Genomic DNA, 20,421 nt, shown 5'->3' with positions numbered 1-20,421 from the left:
ATCCTGGGGCGCCTGGGTGGCTCAGTTGGTTAAGTGTCTGCCTTCGGCTCAGGTCATGATCCTGGAGTCCGGGGATCGAGTCCTGCATCTGGCTCCCTGCTCAGCAGGGAGTCTGCTTCTCCCTCTGACCTTCCCCCCTCTCATGCTCTCTCTATCTCATTCTCTCTCTCAAATAAATAAATAAAATCTTAAAAAAAAATCCTCCTGTTCCCCTCCCTTCAAACAATACAAAACCTCAAAATTTTTTCCTCCAGAGTTAACCGCCATTAACACTTTGGTATCTATCCTCATAGAAATTTTTTTCCCCCGCATACATTCAAACATATGCATATATGTGGTTGGGGTGGGGAATGGGGCAAATTCTTTAACCTCTGTACCTCAGTTTTCTCAGCTTTAAGACGCAGAGAATGATATTAATCCACAGGGTTATTTGAAGGTGACCTGAGCTAAGACATCTAGCATTCTTAGAAGCGTCTGGCTCAGACCATAGTAAGCATTTGGGCATTACTGTTATGATTATTCCCTCATTCTTTCTCACAGCAGCTTAGTATTCTATTGTATAAGTGATAATGATACTGGGAGAGGAGTTACTGACCCCACTACGGATGCCCAAGAGCACACACAAATTAAATAGCTCTCCTAAAATTAGTTGGGGTGGGGGGGATGTGTTGGTCCCAGAACCGAAAACTCCTGATACAATGTTGTTCTTACCACACCACAGGGTCCCCCACAATCCTTCTTAAAGCCAAAAAGGTTTGGAGTGGGCAGCTGGTCCCCATCTTATTTGGACTCCAGGCTGTCTCCTGGGTCTCCAGGGCTGGGGGCTCGAGGCTCAGGTGAGCCTTCCCCTTGCTGCACTCTCCCAACATGCCCCTCTTGGGTCCTTGGGGCTTGACTTCCCCTTCTACACAATGAGTCCTGCTGAGGTCTCCTGGCCACTCCAGGGTCAGCTCAAGCTGATGGGGCAGGACGGCAATGGTTTGGAACTGAGAGGGAGGTCTGGCTGCTTATGAGGCTACAGATACTTCTAGAGCTCCTCTGTGTGAGCAAGGCACTGTGCTAACCAGGAGGGATACCTACATGCCTCCAGGAGTCCCTGTCCCACTGAGACCAACTGCTCAAGGCTCCTGGGTACAGGGCCTCCTCAGGTGGGTCTCAGGGGGCAGCCCAGGCCAGGCAGGTAAGAGACAGCTCCTGAGTACAATGACCTGGTTCCCAATCCTCCTCTCTGTCAGCCTTCCAGGTCTACTTCTCCTGCCCTTGCCCTGACAGGTTTATGGAAGAGTTGAGGGTGCTGGGTCGTGCCGGGCTGAGGCCTTTTCTGCCACCCTGGGAATTTCTCACATACTTTCAAGTGCCTTTCCAGACTCCAGGTGCAGAGCTGGAAAAGTCTTGGGGATCAGACCCCCTGCTCATTTATCAGATGAAGAGACAAGGTTTGGTGAGGGAGAGGCAGGGCCTTATTAAGCACAGTCATGGCGCCATTCACCAAGCTAGATTTCTAAGCTCTGTCTGGAGTTTTAGATTCACTTTCATCAATCCTTACAGTTGCTTGTCAGACCCCAGCCACCAAAATGGTGAAGCAGATGGAGAGCAAGTGCAGGAGATAAACTTGTAGTTGTTGACTTCTCAGTCACATGGTGTGGGCCTTGCAAAATGAGCAAGTCTGTCTTTCTTTCTTTCTTTCTTTCTTTCTTTCTTTCTTTCTTTTTCTTTCTTTCATTCAAGGAATCTGTTCTTTTTTTCAAAATATTTTATTTATTTATCAGAGAGAGAGAGAGAGCGCACAAGCAGGGGGATGCTGCAGGCAGAGGGAGAAGCAGGCTCCCCGCTAAGCAGGGAGCACAATGCGGGGCTTAATCCCAGGACTCGATCCTGGGACTCGATTCCAGGACCCCGGGATCATGACCTGAGCCGAAGGCAGACGCTTAACTGACTGAGCCACCCAGACGTCCCATGAGCAAGGCTTTCTTTCATTCCCTCTCTGAGAAGTCTTCTAACGTGGTGTTCCTTGAAATGGATGTGGGTGACAGTCAGGTTGTTGCTTCAGAGTGTGAGGCCAAATACATACCAGCATTCCATTTTTTTAAAAAGGGACAAAAGGTGAGTGAATTTTCTGGAACTAATAAGGAAAAATTTGAAGCCACCATTAATGAATTAATCTAATTATGTGTTCTGAAAACATAACCAGCCATTGGCTGTTTAAAACTTGTAATTCTTTTTTATTTACAAAAAGGAAAGATTGAGTATGAAGGCTACATACTCAACTGCCTTCTGATTATAATCAGTTACAATAAAATACTGATTCTACCCTTAAAAAAAAAAAAGACTTCCAAGTCACTTCATTTTGTTTCAGTGACAACCTTGAGCTATATTGTTTTTCTTACTTAAAGGATGAAGAACCATGAGGCTTAAAGAATTAAAGTGATTTGCTCAAGGTCATAAGGAAATGGAGTAGGCTAATGTGTACCTACCTCTTTCTTACTGTGAGGAGGTCATGACATCAGAACACGCCTCTAGCCTCTTTCTTTACCACCTCTTCCAAATGCATGGGAGTTTTTCCTCCAGGCAGGCCCATGATAGGACATATTTTGGGTGACAGAAACACCTCCCCAGCCAACCACCCCAACAATATCTGTCTTCCCCTTGGAAGCCTCACTCCCTCTGGAACCCTATTATGAGAGAAGGCAGCACGGCAGCATGGCTTCTGGGAACCCGTGAACAGGGCAATGGCGTTCCTCAGGTTCTAGTTTTGTTGGGTGTGCAGCAAGATATGGGAATCTTATACGTGGTACCAGGAGAAGCCAAGTTGGATCGGCTCAGGGAAGCTCTGGCTGGAGCCTGTCTGTCCCTGCGTTATGCAGAAAGCCCAGCTCCTCCCCAGAACCAGCAGCCCCAGTCTCCAAAGGCCACAGCTGAGTCACATTCTTCACCCTGCCCTAGATTACTAATTCCTTTGTCTCTCAGCTTTTTCCTCGTTCACTCTCTCTCAGGTCGTGTGTTGTCCTCTTTTGGCTTACTGCTAACAGTTTTTTCAGAAGTTCCTTAGAATCTCAATCCTTGATATTAGCAATGATGGCCGTCCCACCCCACCCCACCCCACAAAGCGGGTGACAAGGGAGATGATTCACTTTAGTGTTCTTGAGCCATGGGATCATGATCTAAGCCAAAGGCAGTTGCTTAACCGACTGAGCCACCCAGGCGCCCCCAGCTATTTTCATGTTAAAACATAACTTTAGAAAGCAAGAAGTACAAAAATGTATGGATAAAGTAATAATTGCAACTTTATTGTAAGCCCCAAACCCTGCAGGCTATACAAATACCCAAAATACTGTGATTTGCTTTATGAGTGACACAATAGAATATGGTTATTAAAAATAATGATGTGTGTAAATATTGACATAAAAATGAATGTAACAGTTTATTAAATGAAATGAATTTATTAAATGAAAACAAATGCAAAACAGTATGTAGAGGACAAATGACCCAGTTTCTTCAACATAATAATGAATAATAATAAAATGGAGGGGAACTATAATACATTTAAAGAAACTTAAGAGACATACTAACCACATGCAATGTGTTTGGATCCTGATTCAAGAAAGTGCCTTGGAGCAGGACAGCCTCCCAGCTAAACTCAAAGGGCTGGAAGCTGAGCGCAGGGACAGGGCTCCGCTGTATTTTCAAGTCCTAAATTTTGGAATGATTATCTCCTCGGCTCTAATGATCTGGAAGGGGTTAGTGCCCATAACTGGAAGTGAAAGTCCAATTGTAGTAGTGCTCAGGGACAGCATGGAACCTGCATTTCATAGAGATCTTCTCTTTTTAACAAATCGAGTTGAAGATCTCATCTGATTGGGAGAAAATGGTTGTTTTTAGGATAGAAGGAAGAGAGACTCCTATAGTTCATGGAGTCTTGAGGACTCATGAGAAGCAAAATGGGGACGCCTGGGTGGCTCTGTCGGTTGAGCAGCTGCCTTCAGCTCAGGTCATGATCCCAGGGGCCTGAGATCGAGTCCCAAATCGGGATCCTTGCTCAGCAGGGAGCCTGCTTCTCCCTCTGTCTGCCCCTCCCCCTGCTTGTGCTCTCTCTCTCTCTCTCTCTCTCTGACAAATAAATAAAATCTTTTTTTTTAAAAAAAGAAGAAGCAAAATGGACATATCAAATTTTTGACAAAAGGAGATAATAACGTGGTTGATGACCGAGGCCTCTATAAACAGGGACAACACTGGCTAGAGAAGAAAAATGTCATGGGGAGAGCAAGGGGATTTGTTCCTTATATTGGGATTGTGCCGATCCTCATGAATGACTATCCTAAATTTAAGTATGCAGTACTCTTTCGGCTGGGTGTATTTGTGCGGGTCCATCATGAGTAAGAAGTCTGCCTTCTGTTTTCGGAAGATGCTCTGCTTTTCCTTACTGAATGTTTGGAGTAGATATTGGTCTGTGATTGGTGGAGCAGAGAACGCAGCTGTTCTCTGCGCAGCTTGTTAGCAATGGTTTGCGTTAGTTTCTGTTTCCACACCGGGTATGTATGGAAGGGTGCATGGGCACCATGGCACGTACTCGGGTAGACCCTCAAATCATAGCATTTCATATGTTGTCATTGTCAGACTTTCACATTTTGTACATCAGTGAATTTTTTTATATTAAAAGTTTGAGGCAAAGAGAAAAAAAGAAAAGAGAAGGAAGGGAGGAAGGGAGGGAGAGAGAGAAAGAGAAAAAAAAGAAAGAAAGAAAGAAAGAAAGAAATACAGAAAAAAACGAAAATGAGGTGGAGAAAGTCACTTTTTTTTTAGGTAATTAAGGAAAGTTGGACTTGGATTGATGGGGTGTTAGATGGTGTGAAGCAATTATTGTTAGTTTCACTAATGGGAATTGTGATAAGTAAAAAAAAAGTCCTTATTTGTTATGGGTGAAAATGGGGGGAAAGTAGGTAAAGTACATTCCCGTTCCTGGTTATAAATACATGTACATGCTTTAGAGATGTATAGAGATGCACAGGGAAAAGCTGGAAGGAAGCTCTCCAACTTACTAGCATCCTTGGAGAACAGATTATGGCTGATTTTCTCTTCTTACTTATCTGCCTTTATTTTCTTAACAATGTACAAACGTGTGTGATAAGGGGAGAGACAGACACCCTTATTTCTTAGTGACAAGGGCTCTGCTCTTGGGATTCCTCTTGGGATTCCTGCAGGGAGGAGGAGCTGAGGCAGGTCTGTGGGACAGGCCTCCAGGCCCAAGAAGCGGGTGGTTCAGTACACACAGAGCCTGTGAGATCTGGGCAGGACACATGGGGCTTTAGCACTAACCTCCTGAAGGTTGGAGCCGGTTCCAAGGGACCTGCACTCCCACTGTGCCTCGGTGGTGCTGTGCCCACAACGGGCCCACTTTTGGCCCAGACCCACCTTCTTCCCAGAGCTCCCTCTTAACTATGGATGGATTGCTGGGGTCTCCCACCCCCTGCTCTGCTGTGCTTCTGCCTCCAGTCCTCTGTAGAGCACAGAAAGTCCAATCAGTGATCACCAACAGGGAAGTCAGTGATGAAGCCAGCTCTCCTAGACCCCAGCGCTGGGCTGTACAGACCTCCTCAGGACCATACCTGGGCGCCCGAGGCCAAGTAACAGAACAAGGTGATGCCCAGGACGCAGGTGTTTCCACAGGCAGCACCTCCACCCATGCTTCCTCTCACCTCCCTCCCTCAGGGGACCTCCTCACACACACATATATGCACACACGGGACTGGAACTGAAACCCAAGAACACCCCTCACACCTCCCGCCTGAGGGCCACCCCCTCCGCCCCCGCAAGGGGTCCTCACTCCCCAGGGCCTTGGCATGATGGGAACCCTGTATAATATTGTAACTGAACTAATGTGAGTTCCCTTCTTGGTGAGTTGCAGGTAGAAACTACACCAGGTGAGTTGTCACACAATCTAAAATTTATTTGCAGCAGATAAGATCATGGGGAATACCTTCCAAAGCTCTGACTCCCCAAGCAAGGGTGGATGAGTTCCTCTTATTTAGGCTTAGGATGAATATTTAAAAAGGGGATCCTTGTCATGGTATGTAGAGGCGGGCATAGTGTTGTGCATACATATATTGTGTATTACGTAAAGGAGGCTTGTGTTCCTCCATGGATGGAGATTTTGGTATTATAAGGGGATAAAGGTAATTGCCAATCATCCCAGAGGCCACTCCATGGCTCATGTGTGCAGGCTCGAGTTGGGGGTTTAGCTCAAACCAGGCTGGGTCCTCTGGGTCTTATCAGGGCAGACGTTATTGCTTGAGTTTTGGTTTCCATTACGGGACGTTATGCCCATTAGGTCTTTTGCCTGAGCTAAGAGATAAGCTGGAAAGAAGAGCGTAAGGGAAAAGTGGGGCAAAGGTTGGTGAATACAAGCAAATGGGCAATAAAGATCAGATCTTAGGGTCTAGCTGGTGACGCTATCAGTGGTGATAGAGACCTTGAGATCATCTTGCCCAATCCTATTAAAAAGGGTGGAAACCAGGGGCGCCTGGGTGGCTCAGTCGTTAAGCGTCTGCCTTTGGTTCGGGTCATGATCCCGGGGTCCTGGGATCGAGCCCCGCATCGGGTCCCTGCTCAGCGGGGAGCCTGCTTCTCCCTCTCCCTCTCCCCCTGCTTGTGTTCCCTCTCTCGCTGTGTCTCTCTCTGTCAAATAAATAAAATAAAAATCTTTAAAAAAAAAAAAAGGGTGGAAACCAAGACTCGGAGTGGGGGCGTGACCTTGCAAATCAGTGAGTCAATGATGGGTCCAGGATTAGATAGAACCCAAGAATCCTGGCATCAAACCCTTTACAATGTGCTACCTCTCATCGGCCCAATGGGTCGAAGACTCTGAGGATAGAGGCTACTCCGCCACCCCACCGATGGTAAGATCGGCGGAGCAGCCTCTTGGCAGGAACACCATCTGTACATCCTGTCCCACGTCCAAGGGCCAGGGAAGGAGCTCAGTGTCTGACTCCAGGAGGGTTTTAAGAGGAGAGGGAAGCTGGGAGTGGGGGAACGAAGGCCCGGGGGGGGGGGGGGGCGTGCGGGGGACTGCTGTGCAGCTTCCTCGTGGCAGGTGCTGTGCGAACAGCCCCTCTGCAAGGAGCTCCTGGTCACACCACTTCCCTGCTCCTTCCCGAACCTCCTGAGACTTGTGTGTGTGTGTGTGTGTGTGTGTGTGTGTGTGTATGCGCGCGCGCGCGCGCGCGCGCGCGCGCGCGCGTGTGTTGGAGGGGGTGTGGAGGTGGCAGAGATCTGCCTGCCACTCAGGAATGCGGGTCCCGTTGTTGGCCTTCTGTTTTCCAAGCCTAGGCTGAGATCATGTGTAGAGGACAGTTCCGGAAAAGACAAATACCCACCAAATCCTGTCTGCCTCCTGCACTCCTAACTTCTGGCCCAAGCAACTTGCCCACAGGCCCCCACTGTTCTCCCAAAGGGAGTAAAACAGGAGCCCGGAAGGAAGAGGCTGGCCTACGCACACAGACCTAAGGCTGACCGGGACGGCCTGAGAACCAGGGACGGGCCCACCCCCCGGCAGTGACTTCACATCTACTGGAGTCGCAGGTGAACGGCAAGAGGGAGCTGCTGGAGCTGCGGCCCCTTTTCTCCTTTAGGGTCTGTGGCCTGGCCTCTCCCTTCCACAGTCTAGCCTTTCTTCAGGTTCTTTCTTCACAGTTCTCCACCGGTACACCCCCCCCCCCCCCACGGATGTTGGGAGTGCCGGCTGGGTGGGGTCGTCGGTGTTGATCGAAAGCCGACAGGTGCCAGGCACTGGTGACGGGCACACACTGACCAGCAGGGCCATATTCTGAGTTCCAGGACTGATTCACTGAGTTAATCAATATTTATTGAGCACACGGTGGAGGTGGTGGGAGGAATTAATTCCTGGGCTTCCTGCACTTCCCAACAGCAGGGGGAACATTCAACAAGGCTGCAGAGGCCAGGGAGCCAGGCAGAGCTCAGGCCCTCTCACCCTCACCGCCCGGAGGGCTCACTGGGTAGCCAGCCTCGGTGGCCTCTCCTGCCACCCTCTCTGCCCCTGCTTCGGAGCTACCAAAGTGCGCCGCGGCTTGGGAGCGGTGGGCGCGTTTGGAAAGGGGAGGTGCTCTCTGAGCTGCTGTTTCCCATCAGGCTGTCCACTCTTCACGGTTGCCCACATGCCAGAAGCACCGGGAAACAGAGACTGCAGGCCACCGACTTGGAAGATCCAGCCCAGTCACGACTGTGAGATAAATGACACCTGTTTGTCATTGGTAGCCCCACCCCCCCCAACCCCGCTCCCGCCCCAGCTCCTAAGTTCCTCTCAGGTTCAGTGGTCTCTTCCCCCCAACAGACCACAATCAAAGGAAAAGTGGCTACTTGTGAATTTGACAGTGAATACACTTCCCTCAGGGCATTCCTGTTGGAAGCCTTCCATCGAGAAGGGGAAGGCTTTCTCGTTCCACATTCAAGGAACTCTGGGCACCACAGAGCTGGCAGGGGTTTCAAGAGGCGGCAGCTGGTGAGTGTGGCCTTGGAGCGAAGCAGGACTCCGAGAAGAAAGTGGGACAGTTCCACAAGTGGGCTGCGTGGCCGCTGAGTGTGCACCGAAGTCTCAAGATTCCCCCCCGCCCCCAGAGATAACATGAGAGAGGAAAGGCGATGGGTGACCTTGAGCAAATTGCTTGGCTTCTCTATTTTCTTAGCTGTAAAATAATCCTAGGCATTTGGCTTGCTGTGAGGTTTAGAGATCATTAACATAAATTTCCAGCAGTTAATGACATTATATTTGATGCAGAAAATGTGTCCCTTTCAAAAATCCTGGACCCTTCCCTTTATGAAACGAGTAACCAGAGGCCATTCCCCCCTAAAAAGGGGCACAGACAGGTGGCAATAGTGAGGCATCATAACCACAATTTATTACCCAAAGTAGTCTGAGGGATTCCAAGCATCGGTCACGGCCCTTCCCAGTCACAAGAAAGCCAGAGCCTCTTCAAACTCAGCCTCCACTCCCAGCTGAAGGGAAGGATAAAAAGGCTGCAGGTCAAGTTATGTCACCACTACAATATCCTCATTCTTGACTAATAATCTCAAAGTCACAAATGGGCATCCAGTGATTTGCACCCAAATCTTACACAGGAAAACCCTATGATTAAAATAAGATGGGAGAGATCATTCTGACAGAAAGATACCAAGAGCGTTCACGGTCTATGAGAAGGAGGAGTGAATTCTGTTTATAATCACCAGAATTTAATGGAATTGTCTATCATCAGTGAGTGTGAAGAGAATGCTCACCCTGTGGGGTGGGAAGACAAGTGCACTGGCCAAACCCTCCTGGGTAAGTCTCCCAGGAGGACTCCCCTTGACTTGCCTTAAGGAAGGAGCCTCCTGGTTGCCTAGTGACAAAGGAGCCCAGAGTGTTGGCCCCTGAATGCAGAAGGGTGCAGGTGGGGAGTGTGGGGAAGGCAGTTTAATGTACACAGAGTTCTCGGGAGCTGAAGAAGAGGCAATCTTCCAGCAGTATTGAGAACTCTCCTGACTATTTCTACAATTGGGGAATGCAAGCTGGTGGGACCTCACTTGGGATTTCATTTTTTGGGGTTTTTTTTTAGTTGATTTAAAAATGATCCTAGACCCAGTTCCTTAAAGTCTCCTTTTATCATCAAACCAAATGGCACTTAATGTCTAGAAATGTTGTGCTCTAAAAACTGCTGACAGTCCTTCATCCCAGACCCTGAAATGAGATTTTTCATGGAAATTAATTTCTGTGCCAGTTGAGTCTGGATAAAGTTATCTCTTCGTAATTTAGCTCCCACCACCATCTGGCCGTTCACTGTGGAACCAGGAACCCAATGGGCAGATTTCTTTCCTTACTTAACCAGGCATTCCAGGAAGAAGGGGAATTCCCCAGCACCTGCCTAACAAACTCTGTTCTACTTGCTGAACTTTGCTCTGTATGAACAGTTAGGTCACTCTGGCTACAAATTTCCCCAAACTCTCCCTACTTGTATTTTTAAGGCACACCAATTCCTCTGTGTAAGGTTCTCTGCTTATAATGAATTATTTTAATTATTCTTGCTACTCAAAAGAAACTTGTGCATCACAGCCCTCCCCTGCCCTGAGATACTGGCAGTGGGGTGGGGATGAGGGCAGAGCCCAATTCATATTAGGGGTTCTGGTCCTTGGGGTCGCACTTGAGCATGACTTTCAACCCCAATCCCTTTCTGGCTGTTTCAAAGGCTTCCAGAGCTTTCTCCAGGGGGAACCTATGGGTGACTAAGGGCTTTATGTTCACAGACTTGGAGGCAAGCATCGAAATCGCCATCGGCCACCTGTAAGAGATCACAAGTGTTACATTCAACCTACAGGAGGACAGAACCAGGTCCCCAAAACCACCAAGCACAAGATCAGCTTGGCCATATTTATTTATAGTGCTGTGGTTCTACAGGGTCTATTCTACAAACAATGGTAGAAATGATCTTATGACCTGCAATATGGGAGTACAGGGTCTGTTCCCAAATGCCTCCACCCCTCTGCAATGTCTGTCACGGAGCCTAGAATTCCTTTGGCATGAAGACATAAGGCCTATGGAGGCCACTGTGGAAAGGGAGATAAGCCTCAGAGAGGCAGCCGATGATAATATATCTGTATCCCTTTGCAGAGTTTGGCTTGGCAGAGTTTATTGGAAAATGGCATTCTGCTGACGGAATGGCCACAGACTGTAACCGTGGGAGGAGGGACACTGCTGGGGACGGTGGTCCTGGGAAAATTGCCTGGTTGGGGAGAGGCTAGAGCCACAGAGCATGAGGTGGGGTGAACTAAGACCCTCTCACTTCCCAAGGTGGGCCCTGAGGCTCTGGGGTGGAAACCAAGGGACCTGAGTTTTTGCTGTTGTCCCCCTTTCTCTCCTTCTTCCCTTTAAAGGGAGAAAACGAAGAGCTGGCCATTTGAGGAAATGAAGACGAGAGGGCCTGGGTGATGAGGGGCAGATACCCAAAAGGGGCATGCTTCAAGATCCCCCACCTTCCCTCCTTCCCTCTGCCATCTCTGCCTTCCTGTTTTTTAACCAGGAGTGATGCTCTCTCTTTGGATCCCTACCATGACAGGTGGCTGTAAGTGTGGCTAGGGAGTGCCCTTCATGAATAAACGGGAGAGACTCTTGGTCCCAGAGGCCGTGCAGGGGTCCTGCTGGCTGCTCACCACCCTGGCTCACCCCCAACATACTCACGTGTTGCAATATCGAAACACGCCCTTGATATCCACCTCCCGGATGGCCGCATGCACCAGGGGCACGGTGGTCATCTCGGAGCCCAGCCCTACGAGCACCAGGGTCCCACCAGAACGAGTAGCCTGAAGAGGAGATGAGAACAAGAAAACCCAGATCAGAAAATGCAGACTTCTCACTCAAAATGACTTTTGTCACATAAATATCTGTTTGCATCAGGTGAGTATCCAAATATTCCAGAGAATACGATTCTTTCTCTACTGTTGAACTCTTCCATATGTTGACCAAACTTAACAGAGCAGCAGAGTTATCTTTAATGATCCTGAAGTCACACACTTTACCAGTGGGGGACCAGGCACAGTGGGAGCCCCTCCAGCTCCCGAGCATCTCTAAAGCTTTACTAATTCCGTACCAGGTGTTGGCTCAGGTAGCTCCTCATCTCAGCACCCACCCCTCCTCCAGAATGTCAATGCCACAAAAGACGGGACTTTTGTCAAACCTCTAAGGAACCACCCTCTCGGTGAGGAAACTACCAAGCACATACAAATGGGGAGGGCCACTAGAATTCTGTGGCTTGAACATTGCCTTATTCATGCAAGCTGGCTGACATTTAGAAACATTTTTGTTCCAGAGACATTCATCCCAATAGTATCCTCAATCACAATGGATTTTGTCTTCCTTGAACATCTATCTGCTTTATCAGTTCCCTCCCTGGAGTGGGCCAGACATGGAAATTTCTCCCGATAATCTCCACATGATTCCACATGAGTGTTGTGCCTGCTCCAGAGACTTTTGGAGATCACTGTGGTCAACGTTGTGAGGGACAGGAAAATAGTTCACTTGCCTCAGTTTTCATGACAGTTGGCAGGAACAAGCACTTACTGGAACCATTCTAAGTTTAATGAGCAGAGCTGCAAAGGGGCATCCACCACAACCTCTATCTCTGAGGGGAAGGATACACCATGAAGAGAGGCCTGCAGCACAGGGGTGACTCTGGAATTTACACTTTTGAGCTGTGGGATCCTCTCAACCAGCTTCTTCATGTGTAAGATCAGGATGATGCCTCCCCAGCAGGGCGGTTGGCCTAACAATCACAGTGCTCAGCACTTGGTTGGGCTCATGGTTTGGCACATTTTCTGTTTTTACTGAAGCACAGAGTCACTTACAAACCACCTGTGACTTATGAACCCTGGTAAGGGGGGAGGCTCTCTCCCCACTGGAAAAGGTAGGGTGGGGGTGGGATCAAAGTTGTGACTGAGCCACCGAAAACTCTTTTGAGTGAGAAATTTCCTTAGAAAACTGTTTCCCCATCAGCATTTCCTCTCCACCTAGTCAGAAGAAGGAGGAATACTGCCAGACTGGAGGTGCCAGGAGGCCAGCAGTTTGCTGACCACAGACAAAGGAACACTTGGACTACCTGACCATTGTTTTGTGGGTGTGACCTCTGCACCAAGATGACACGAATTCTACCCTGAGCATTTGCCACGTCTCCTCCCAAACATTTTCTAGTCACAAATCTGGCAGGAAAGTAGCTCTCAGGTATGTCCATATAAGGTGCCACCACCTAACCTGCCCACTGGCAGGGTGGCCTGCAGTATCCTGTAGCATCTGTCATGCACAAGGGCTCCACCCCTCACTCAGGACAGGGCAGGCCCTTGGGTCACATTTACCTCTGCACCCACCTCAGGGAGCCTGGCAATTGGGCCCCCACCATCAACAGCTGGAGATAGATGCCAACTGTTCCCAGTGCCCTCCAGGCAGCGGAGAAGGGGAAGAAAGTCTTGCATTGGGAAGCCATGTCTTTTACTGCCTCTCTGTGGAGTGGGGGGTCACTGACTGCCAACAACTTGAAGACAGTTAGACATGCCTTATGCATCATAGCTCCTAAGGGCCCCGGCACAAAGCCAGGACACAGCAGGTGCCCAAGACATGTCATTGGTCGACTGATCACACACAGACCCATCACCCTCTGAGTTTCAGGGTTCTCTTTGCCCCTTCCCACAAGGCAGCCGGTACTTCTGACAGTGGAGCAGAGGGTGGGCCAGCTCCAGCTGCAACTTAGGACAGAGCGAGAGAAAGTGGCACCTGTTCCTCTCCCATCCCACCACCCCTTCCTCACCCCTGATGCCAGGGGCATCCTGGTGGGAAGATGGCGAGACAGTTCGGCCTGGGTACCAGGTCAGCTTTCCTCAGAAGGTCTGGCATGCTGCAAATGCCCTTCTGCATGACCCAGCTGTGACTCAGAAGGAAGGAGGAAGCCCGTGCCGCTGTGGGACAGCAGTGCGGGCGGCAGGGCAGGAGTGCCCAGGGGTGTGAGCTCCTGCTACCGCCCTCCTCCGCCCCATCCCTCCCGTCCGAGCACGGCTGCCCACTGGCTCCTTGGGCCCTGTTTCCCTTCTCTCCTAAGCGGTGGACAGGGTGAGACACACTCAGACACCGGAGCAGTGTGCTCGAGGCAAGTCACCAGGCCTCCCATGGAAAAATGTGGAAAGGGGTAACGAGTCTTCATGGCTACAGTGCAGACCTGACATCACATTTACAAAGCCCCCAGCAGAAGACCCAACACACAGTAGGGCTGGAACCTAGAAGGTATTCTTTCTCCCCTCATTTCATCATACTTGGATCCCTCAACGCCACTCCCCACCCCTGTGTGTGCCCTGCCCTCCCCCCCCACCCCCCATTTCCACCAACTTCCCATAAACTCTGGGTGGGTCGCTGAGGGGCAAATCAGGTATTGGCAGCTTACCCTCTCCCAGGTCTGGGAGACAAGAGTAGTAGCCAACTGTGGCCCTGAAAAACCACCCCACCTTCGTGACTAACCAAATTAATGGCTGTTGCTTTGTATCAGTGACTCAAAGACTGCCGTTTTCCTCAATAAAGGAAGATAGGGATTTCCCACACACAACTAAAGCATGGTTTCCTGTTCCTCCTGTTGATTTTTTTTTCCCCCAAGAGTCCTTTTATGATGAGATATGATCACTTCAGGGGTGGGTCTCCTAACATCTTTCAACGGCCATATACACCTGTTACCTCATTTAAGCCTCACAATGACCCAGTAAGGAAGGATGTGAAGCAAGTGAGCTAAAACAAATAAACAAACAAAAACCAGAGATACCAAGGTCACCTCGTTTTGTCCAGGGGCCACATAGTAAGGTAGCAGAGACGCCCGAGTCCAGCACCCCTTACCGCTGCCTACCGGGTGCTGACTCCCCAAAGCTGCGCACCAGCGCCTCATCCAACTCACATAGATGCCTGACTGAATGGCGGGCTCTGCCCCTGTGCACTCGATGGTCACTTCCGGCTTGCACCCCAGCAGATCTTCCACTTTACTGGCAATTTCCTTAGGGCTCTCCTTGGAGATCTGGAGGACGATATCAGCCCCTACTTCCTTGGCTTTGGACAACCGAGAGGCAGACAGATCTAAAGTGGAACAAAAGTTTCTTTCAAACTGAGAACTGGATGGCGGATTAGGGAGAAAAAGGTGGAAGGGCAGGTCTTAATGGTAGTGAAGCTCCAGTGTAGTGGGTGGTGCCAATGAGCCCAACACACATACTCTCTACACCTTCACACACCCCTATACATACCACACAGCCGCCCCCACACACACTCTCCCTCCCCTTCCCCCACCCCTCACTCAGATCACTTCTCAAACATCCACACTGTTCTACACCCCCCCACACCCCATACACACCACACAGCCACGCACACACTCTTTCTCTCCGAAAGGTAACTGCTCCTCATACATACACTCTCAGATAACTTCTACACACACTCTGATATCTTCTTTGCACACAAAACACATTCACTCGCCTATATCCCTACACAACTCTACACACTTACCCACACCCGCACTCTCACAGATACCTTTACACACACACATTCTCTCTCACAGATGTCTTCTCCACACACACCCTTCTATACCCTACATGCTTCCACACATACTACACTGACCCACACGTGCTGTCACAGATAAGCTCTCCTCACACATACACACATCTCCTGCCCATACCACACACCTCACACACAAACACCCTTTTATAAACATATACATCCCACTAACTCCACATCACACACACACACACACACACACACACACACACACACACACACACACAAGCACACATTCTGTGCCTCCTGAGTTTGGCCAAATGGACCAAAGGCGAAGCCTCTTAGAACCAAGTGAGCAGTAGGGGCATCTGAGGTCCACACATAAAGAGCCAGGTCGTCATCTCCATATCATCTTAACCCTGGAACCCAGGGGAAAGAAGGAGGAGCCCCTTTAGAAACCCAGCACCCCAGGAAGGGAAGAGTTCTCATGCCCTTGCTCCAAACTATAAGCCAGCTGTTTCCTCTTCAAGGAGATTTTTTTTTTATTATTATTTACTATTTACTTAGAGAGAGCACAAAAGCAGGGAGGGGGAGGGGCAAAGGGAGAGGGAGAAGCAGGCTTCCTGCTGAGCAGGGAGCCTGACTTGGGGCTCGATCCCAGGACCCTGAGGAGAGATCATGACCTGAGCTGAAGGTAGCCGCTTAACGACTGAGCCACCCAGGCTCCCCCTCTTCAAGAAGATTTAAAAAGAAAACCTTCTTACCAGTCACCAGCACTTGAGCTGCACCCATTGCCTTGGCCACGATCAGAGTGACCAGTCCTATCGGCCCTAAATAAAGCAGAAAATGGGAGATGTTTGTGAAATATTAAACATCAGCTCTCCCCCCCTTGTCCAGGCCATGGACAGGAACCATATCTTTTGTGCACCTCTAGCATCTATCCCAGTGCCTGACACATAGTGAGACCTTAACAGCTGTTTGAATGCATAAGTAAATGACTATATGAAGAACTGTTCTCTACATGAAATTTTGCTCCTAGTGTTGAGTTCTATTTAATTCTCTCAGACCTCAGAGTTAGAAATTTGCCATTTACTCTTGGACACTGCTTGGGGATAATGTGAAAGAACCAGAGGGCTCAAGGAAACATATATTTGTTAAGAGAATAAGATGTCTCAGAAGGTCTGGATACATTGTCCTGTTCTCTCTTTGACCCCTACTTTCTTACTACCCATCACATCTCCCCAAGGAGAGACACAGCCTTTACAGGTGCCCTCTGAGAACTATCTTGGAGGGTGTCATTAAGTGAACTGGCTCCCTGGGTTGACCCAGCTGCTCAGGCAGCTCTAAGTTGTGCAGATGCCTAAAAATCAGCCCAGAGACCACCTGCTTCCCACACTATCTGCATGCTAGATGACACAGTTTTAATACAAACAAACAAACAAAAAAAATCAGACCCACAAAATGAAGCTATGCAGATTATCTTTGAGGATTGGCTTTTTGACAGTGCCTTTGCAAATAATTTTGTGAGTTCCCCCCAAAATCAAAACACTGCAACATACTTGAAATGATCAACAGAGGTGATTAGCTAAACAAACTATAGTGGGGTACTACATAGCTCTTAAAAATCGTGTCATAACTCTCTTATTTAGTGGTATGGAAAGATGTTCATAATATATTGATTTTTGTCTTTATAAAAGATAAAATAAAGTGTGTTTAGCATGATCTCATTTTAGAAAAACCTGAAGGATTCTACATCAAAATATTTACAGTGGTTCTCTCAGGCTGATAGGTGATGGAGCTATGGGTGAATCTCTCTGCGTGTATGTACACGTGTGGGATGTGTGACTTCTTTTTCTATGTCAAAAAGGTATTACTTATGTGGATTTAACATAGATGTGTCACCTGAACACTACACTCTGTTAGCTCATTGAGGCAAGTCTGTTCTATACCCATCACCTCTCTTAGAAAGCCCTGTAGTCATTTATTTGGCCCTGTCAAAATCAGTCCTGAAAAATGTATGAGGACTAACTCAAAATGGATTAAAGACTTGAACATCAAGACCTAAAACCATAAAACTCCTAGAAGAAAACAGACCATAAGCTCCTTGACATCAGCCTCGACATGATTTTTTGGATTTGAGCCCAAAGGCAAATGCTTTCTAATAAAAGCAGAAATGAACACGTGGGACCACATCAAACTAAAAAGCTTCTGCACAGCCGAGAAAACCATCAACAAAATGAAAAAGTCAACCAACCAAATGAAAAAAAAATTTGCAAATCATATCTGATAAGAGGTTAATATCCAAAAAATACATAAAGAACTCCTACAACTCAAGAGCAAAAAAACCAAGCAATCTAATTTTAAAAAGGGCCAAGGATCTATAGACATTTTCTTTTCTTTTTTTTTTTTTTTAAGTAATCTCTACACCCAGGGTGCATGCCCTACTGACGGAGTCAGCAAAGCACGCTTAAGCAGACACCTTCCCAAAGAAGACAGACAGATGGCCGACAGGTACACGGAAAGGAGCTCGACATCACTCAGCATCAGAGAAATACAAATCAAAACCACAATGAGTTATCACCTCACACCTGTCAGAATGGCTACTATTAAAAAGACACAAAGACACGAAATAGCAAGTGTTGCAGAGGATGTGGAGAAAAGGGAACCCTCATGCACTGTTGGTAAGAATGTAAATTTCCAACCACTGTGGGAAACAACATGGAGAGTCCTTACAAAATTAAAAATAGAACTACCATATGATCCAAATAATTCCACTTCTGAGTATTTATTTGAAGAAAATGAAAAACACTACCTCAAAAAGATATATGCACCCCCATGTTCATTGCACCATTACTTACAATAGCCAAGATATGGAAACAACCTAAGTGTCCATCCATGGATGAAGAACAAAGAAAATGTGGTATATATATATATACACAGTGGAATATCATTCAGCCATAAAAGGAAGTCTTGCCATTTGTGACTGGACTTTGAGGGCATTATGCTAAGTGTAATAAGTGAGACAGACAAATACTGTATGATCTCACAAACATGTGGACAAAGCTCACAGATACAGAGTACAGATTGGTTGCCCGAGGAGGGTGGTGAGAGATGAGTGAAATAGGGTCAAAAGGTACAAACTTCCAGTTATAAAATAAATAAATCACGGGGATATAATGTACAGTGTGGTGATTATAATTAATAATACCACATTGCATATTTGACAGTTACTAAGCGAGTAGATCTTAAAAAGTTCTCATTGCAGGAAAAAAAACACTTTGTAACTATATATAGTGACAGATGATAATTGGACTTATTATGGTGATCATTTTGTCATATATACGAATATCAAATCATTACACTGTACATCTGAAACTAATGTAATGTTATATGTTAATTATGCCTAAAAAAAAGTGTATGAGGAACACCAGATCACACCCATAAAGAGCATGAGCATGCTGTCTGTGTCACTAGCATTAGATACCTAGAATGTTTCAGTCTGAGGCTGCTAAGGTTTGTTCGGGTGGCTGGAAGCAGGGAAGGAAAGAAGGCAGCCACCTGCGACCCCAAAAAGCAGAGTGCTGGCTCACAGTGAGCCGGACTCCATTCCTTCCACTGGCTATGACACCTCATTCCTGGATGGACCAGGAGACCACTTCTCTGGTATGATTTGAGAGTTCCAAAAGTTGCCCTTCCCTTTACTACCAAAAATATATCCCTCGTTTCCTGCTGAGTTAAAAAATAATTCCAAATTGCATTCTTTAAATGACCAAAACGGTTATGTTGCCTGGGAAATAACCTGAGTTACTATTATGTCTGCAGACGGTTTATTTAGCAGTGTTGGTCACCGAGGGAAAGGGACATGTAACCCTCCCCTGCCTAGAAAGAGTCTAGGACCAATTTCAGCCATTGGAGGGGGAATGAGATGGGCAGAGGGATCTCCACATTCCCCTTTAATGAACTCATAACCAGGGTGTCATCTGTTTCTTACCAGCTCCACACACAAAGACGTTGTTCCCCAGGGTGATTCCAGCTCGCCGGCAGGCATGGATCCCCACAGAGAGTGGTTCAATCAGGGCCCCTTCTTCAAAGGTGACATTGTCAGGAAGCCTGGGGTGTCATTCAACACACTCAGTTAGTCCCCCTGGGTTAATAATAACAAGAGCTAATATTTATTGAGCATTTATTTATGTGCTAAGCAGTTTACATATATTCACTCACACAAATCCTTGGAAGAGTTCAAGGGTAGGTACTAATATTCCCATTTTACAGACAAGGAAACAAAGCCTTGGAGAAGTAAATGACTTTGGTTCAAAACTAGTAAGAGGCTCGAAGGATTTGAAATGGAAACCAGATACGCCTGATTCCAGAGCCCAGGCCACACTGCCCTGCTCTGAAAATGGTTTTCTTTGGACAAATCACTGCGGTGAATGTGAACACATTATGTTTTCTTTAATACGTTGTCCAAGACAAGGTATGGTGTAGCTGTCATTAATAAATAATGAGAAGTTCATCTAACAAGAGGTTAATATAACCACATGCCAGCATTTCATCTGCTTCTCAAACTTAACGTACAGCCTTTCTGGTTTCACCTCAGCAAACAATCCCAACTATCAGCAGCTTCGCAAAACAGTGATTTAGAAGCTGGTGTCATTCTGTTGTCCCTGTATGGTGTGTTCCAGAAGAACCACATTTGATGGCAGCAGCTGCCTGGCTGTCCCTGGACCGGTCATGATGGGAAAAGGGCCTGTCTTCCAGGCAGATGATTGAATGTTGTATCACCTTCACCACCGGGTTCTTGGTTTTCACTGTGTCCATTTGACCCTATTACCCATCCCACTGATGATGACAGCAAACATTTGCATAAGGCTTTACAGATTAGAGGGCTTTTTCATCCATTATCTCATTTGATCCTCACCATGACCTTGTCAGGAAGGAAGGAAGGGCTTTATTTTTACCTTTATTCTACAGAAGAGGAAACTGAAGCCCAATGACATTCAGAGACTTGCCCAAGTTTACAAGGCTAATGAGTAGAAAAGCAAGACTTGAAGCCAGGTCTCCTCCTTCCACATCCCGCCTGCCCCATATTAGCTGCCTCCTAGTACAAGTGGCTCTGTGGATATCTCATTTCTGCATGGTCCTCACTGTCCAGTATTTTTATTCAGCGCCCCAAACATGCACATGCTAGAACATAAAATTCCTCAAGTTCCAAAAAGAAAGAAAGGTGGCAGCCAAGCCAAGTGCTCATTCCCATGATGTGTCACAGAATAACGAGGCCCGAAGCCGGCCTGCCCGCTGCCCTGCCTTCTCCCCGCTGCCCCCCCACCCCTCTGCTTTTCCCCCACAACCCTCCCACTTCAGTCCTCTCCTGCTCGGAT

At 47.7% G+C, this 20,421-nt stretch overlaps 1 protein-coding gene and 1 pseudogene across 3 annotated transcripts in view; one reads left to right on the top strand and one right to left on the bottom strand.

Annotated features, from left to right (window-relative positions):
• The first annotated feature begins 1,279 nt into the window (after positions 1-1,279).
• LOC113909894 lies at positions 1,280-4,377 on the top strand (annotated as a pseudogene).
• Positions 4,378-7,844: 3,467 nt separating this feature from the next.
• SORD (sorbitol dehydrogenase) overlaps positions 7,845-20,421 on the bottom strand; it is a 32,915-nt gene continuing 20,338 nt past the window's right edge. For 2 of the 3 annotated variants that reach the window (XM_027572565.2, XM_027572567.1), the window contains exons 5-9: positions 19,035-19,153; positions 15,808-15,873; positions 14,460-14,635; positions 11,219-11,340; positions 8,891-10,322 (exon numbers count right to left, since the gene is read on the bottom strand). In XM_027572565.2, the coding sequence (XP_027428366.1) occupies positions 10,157-10,322; positions 11,219-11,340; positions 14,460-14,635; positions 15,808-15,873; positions 19,035-19,153 (649 nt within the window). In that variant the 3' untranslated portion in view covers positions 8,891-10,156. Of the gene's footprint in view, positions 8,234-8,890; positions 10,323-11,218; positions 11,341-14,459; positions 14,636-15,807; positions 15,874-19,034; positions 19,154-20,421 lie in introns of those variants that run through there. The other variant, XR_003516029.2, reaches the window with a different exon arrangement.

Source organism: Zalophus californianus, chromosome 6, assembly GCF_009762305.2.
Source record: "Zalophus californianus isolate mZalCal1 chromosome 6, mZalCal1.pri.v2, whole genome shotgun sequence".
NCBI lineage: Eukaryota > Metazoa > Chordata > Mammalia > Carnivora > Otariidae > Zalophus > Zalophus californianus.
The sequence above is the reverse complement of the archived record's forward strand: the minus strand, read 5'-3'. Positions and strand labels throughout refer to the sequence as shown.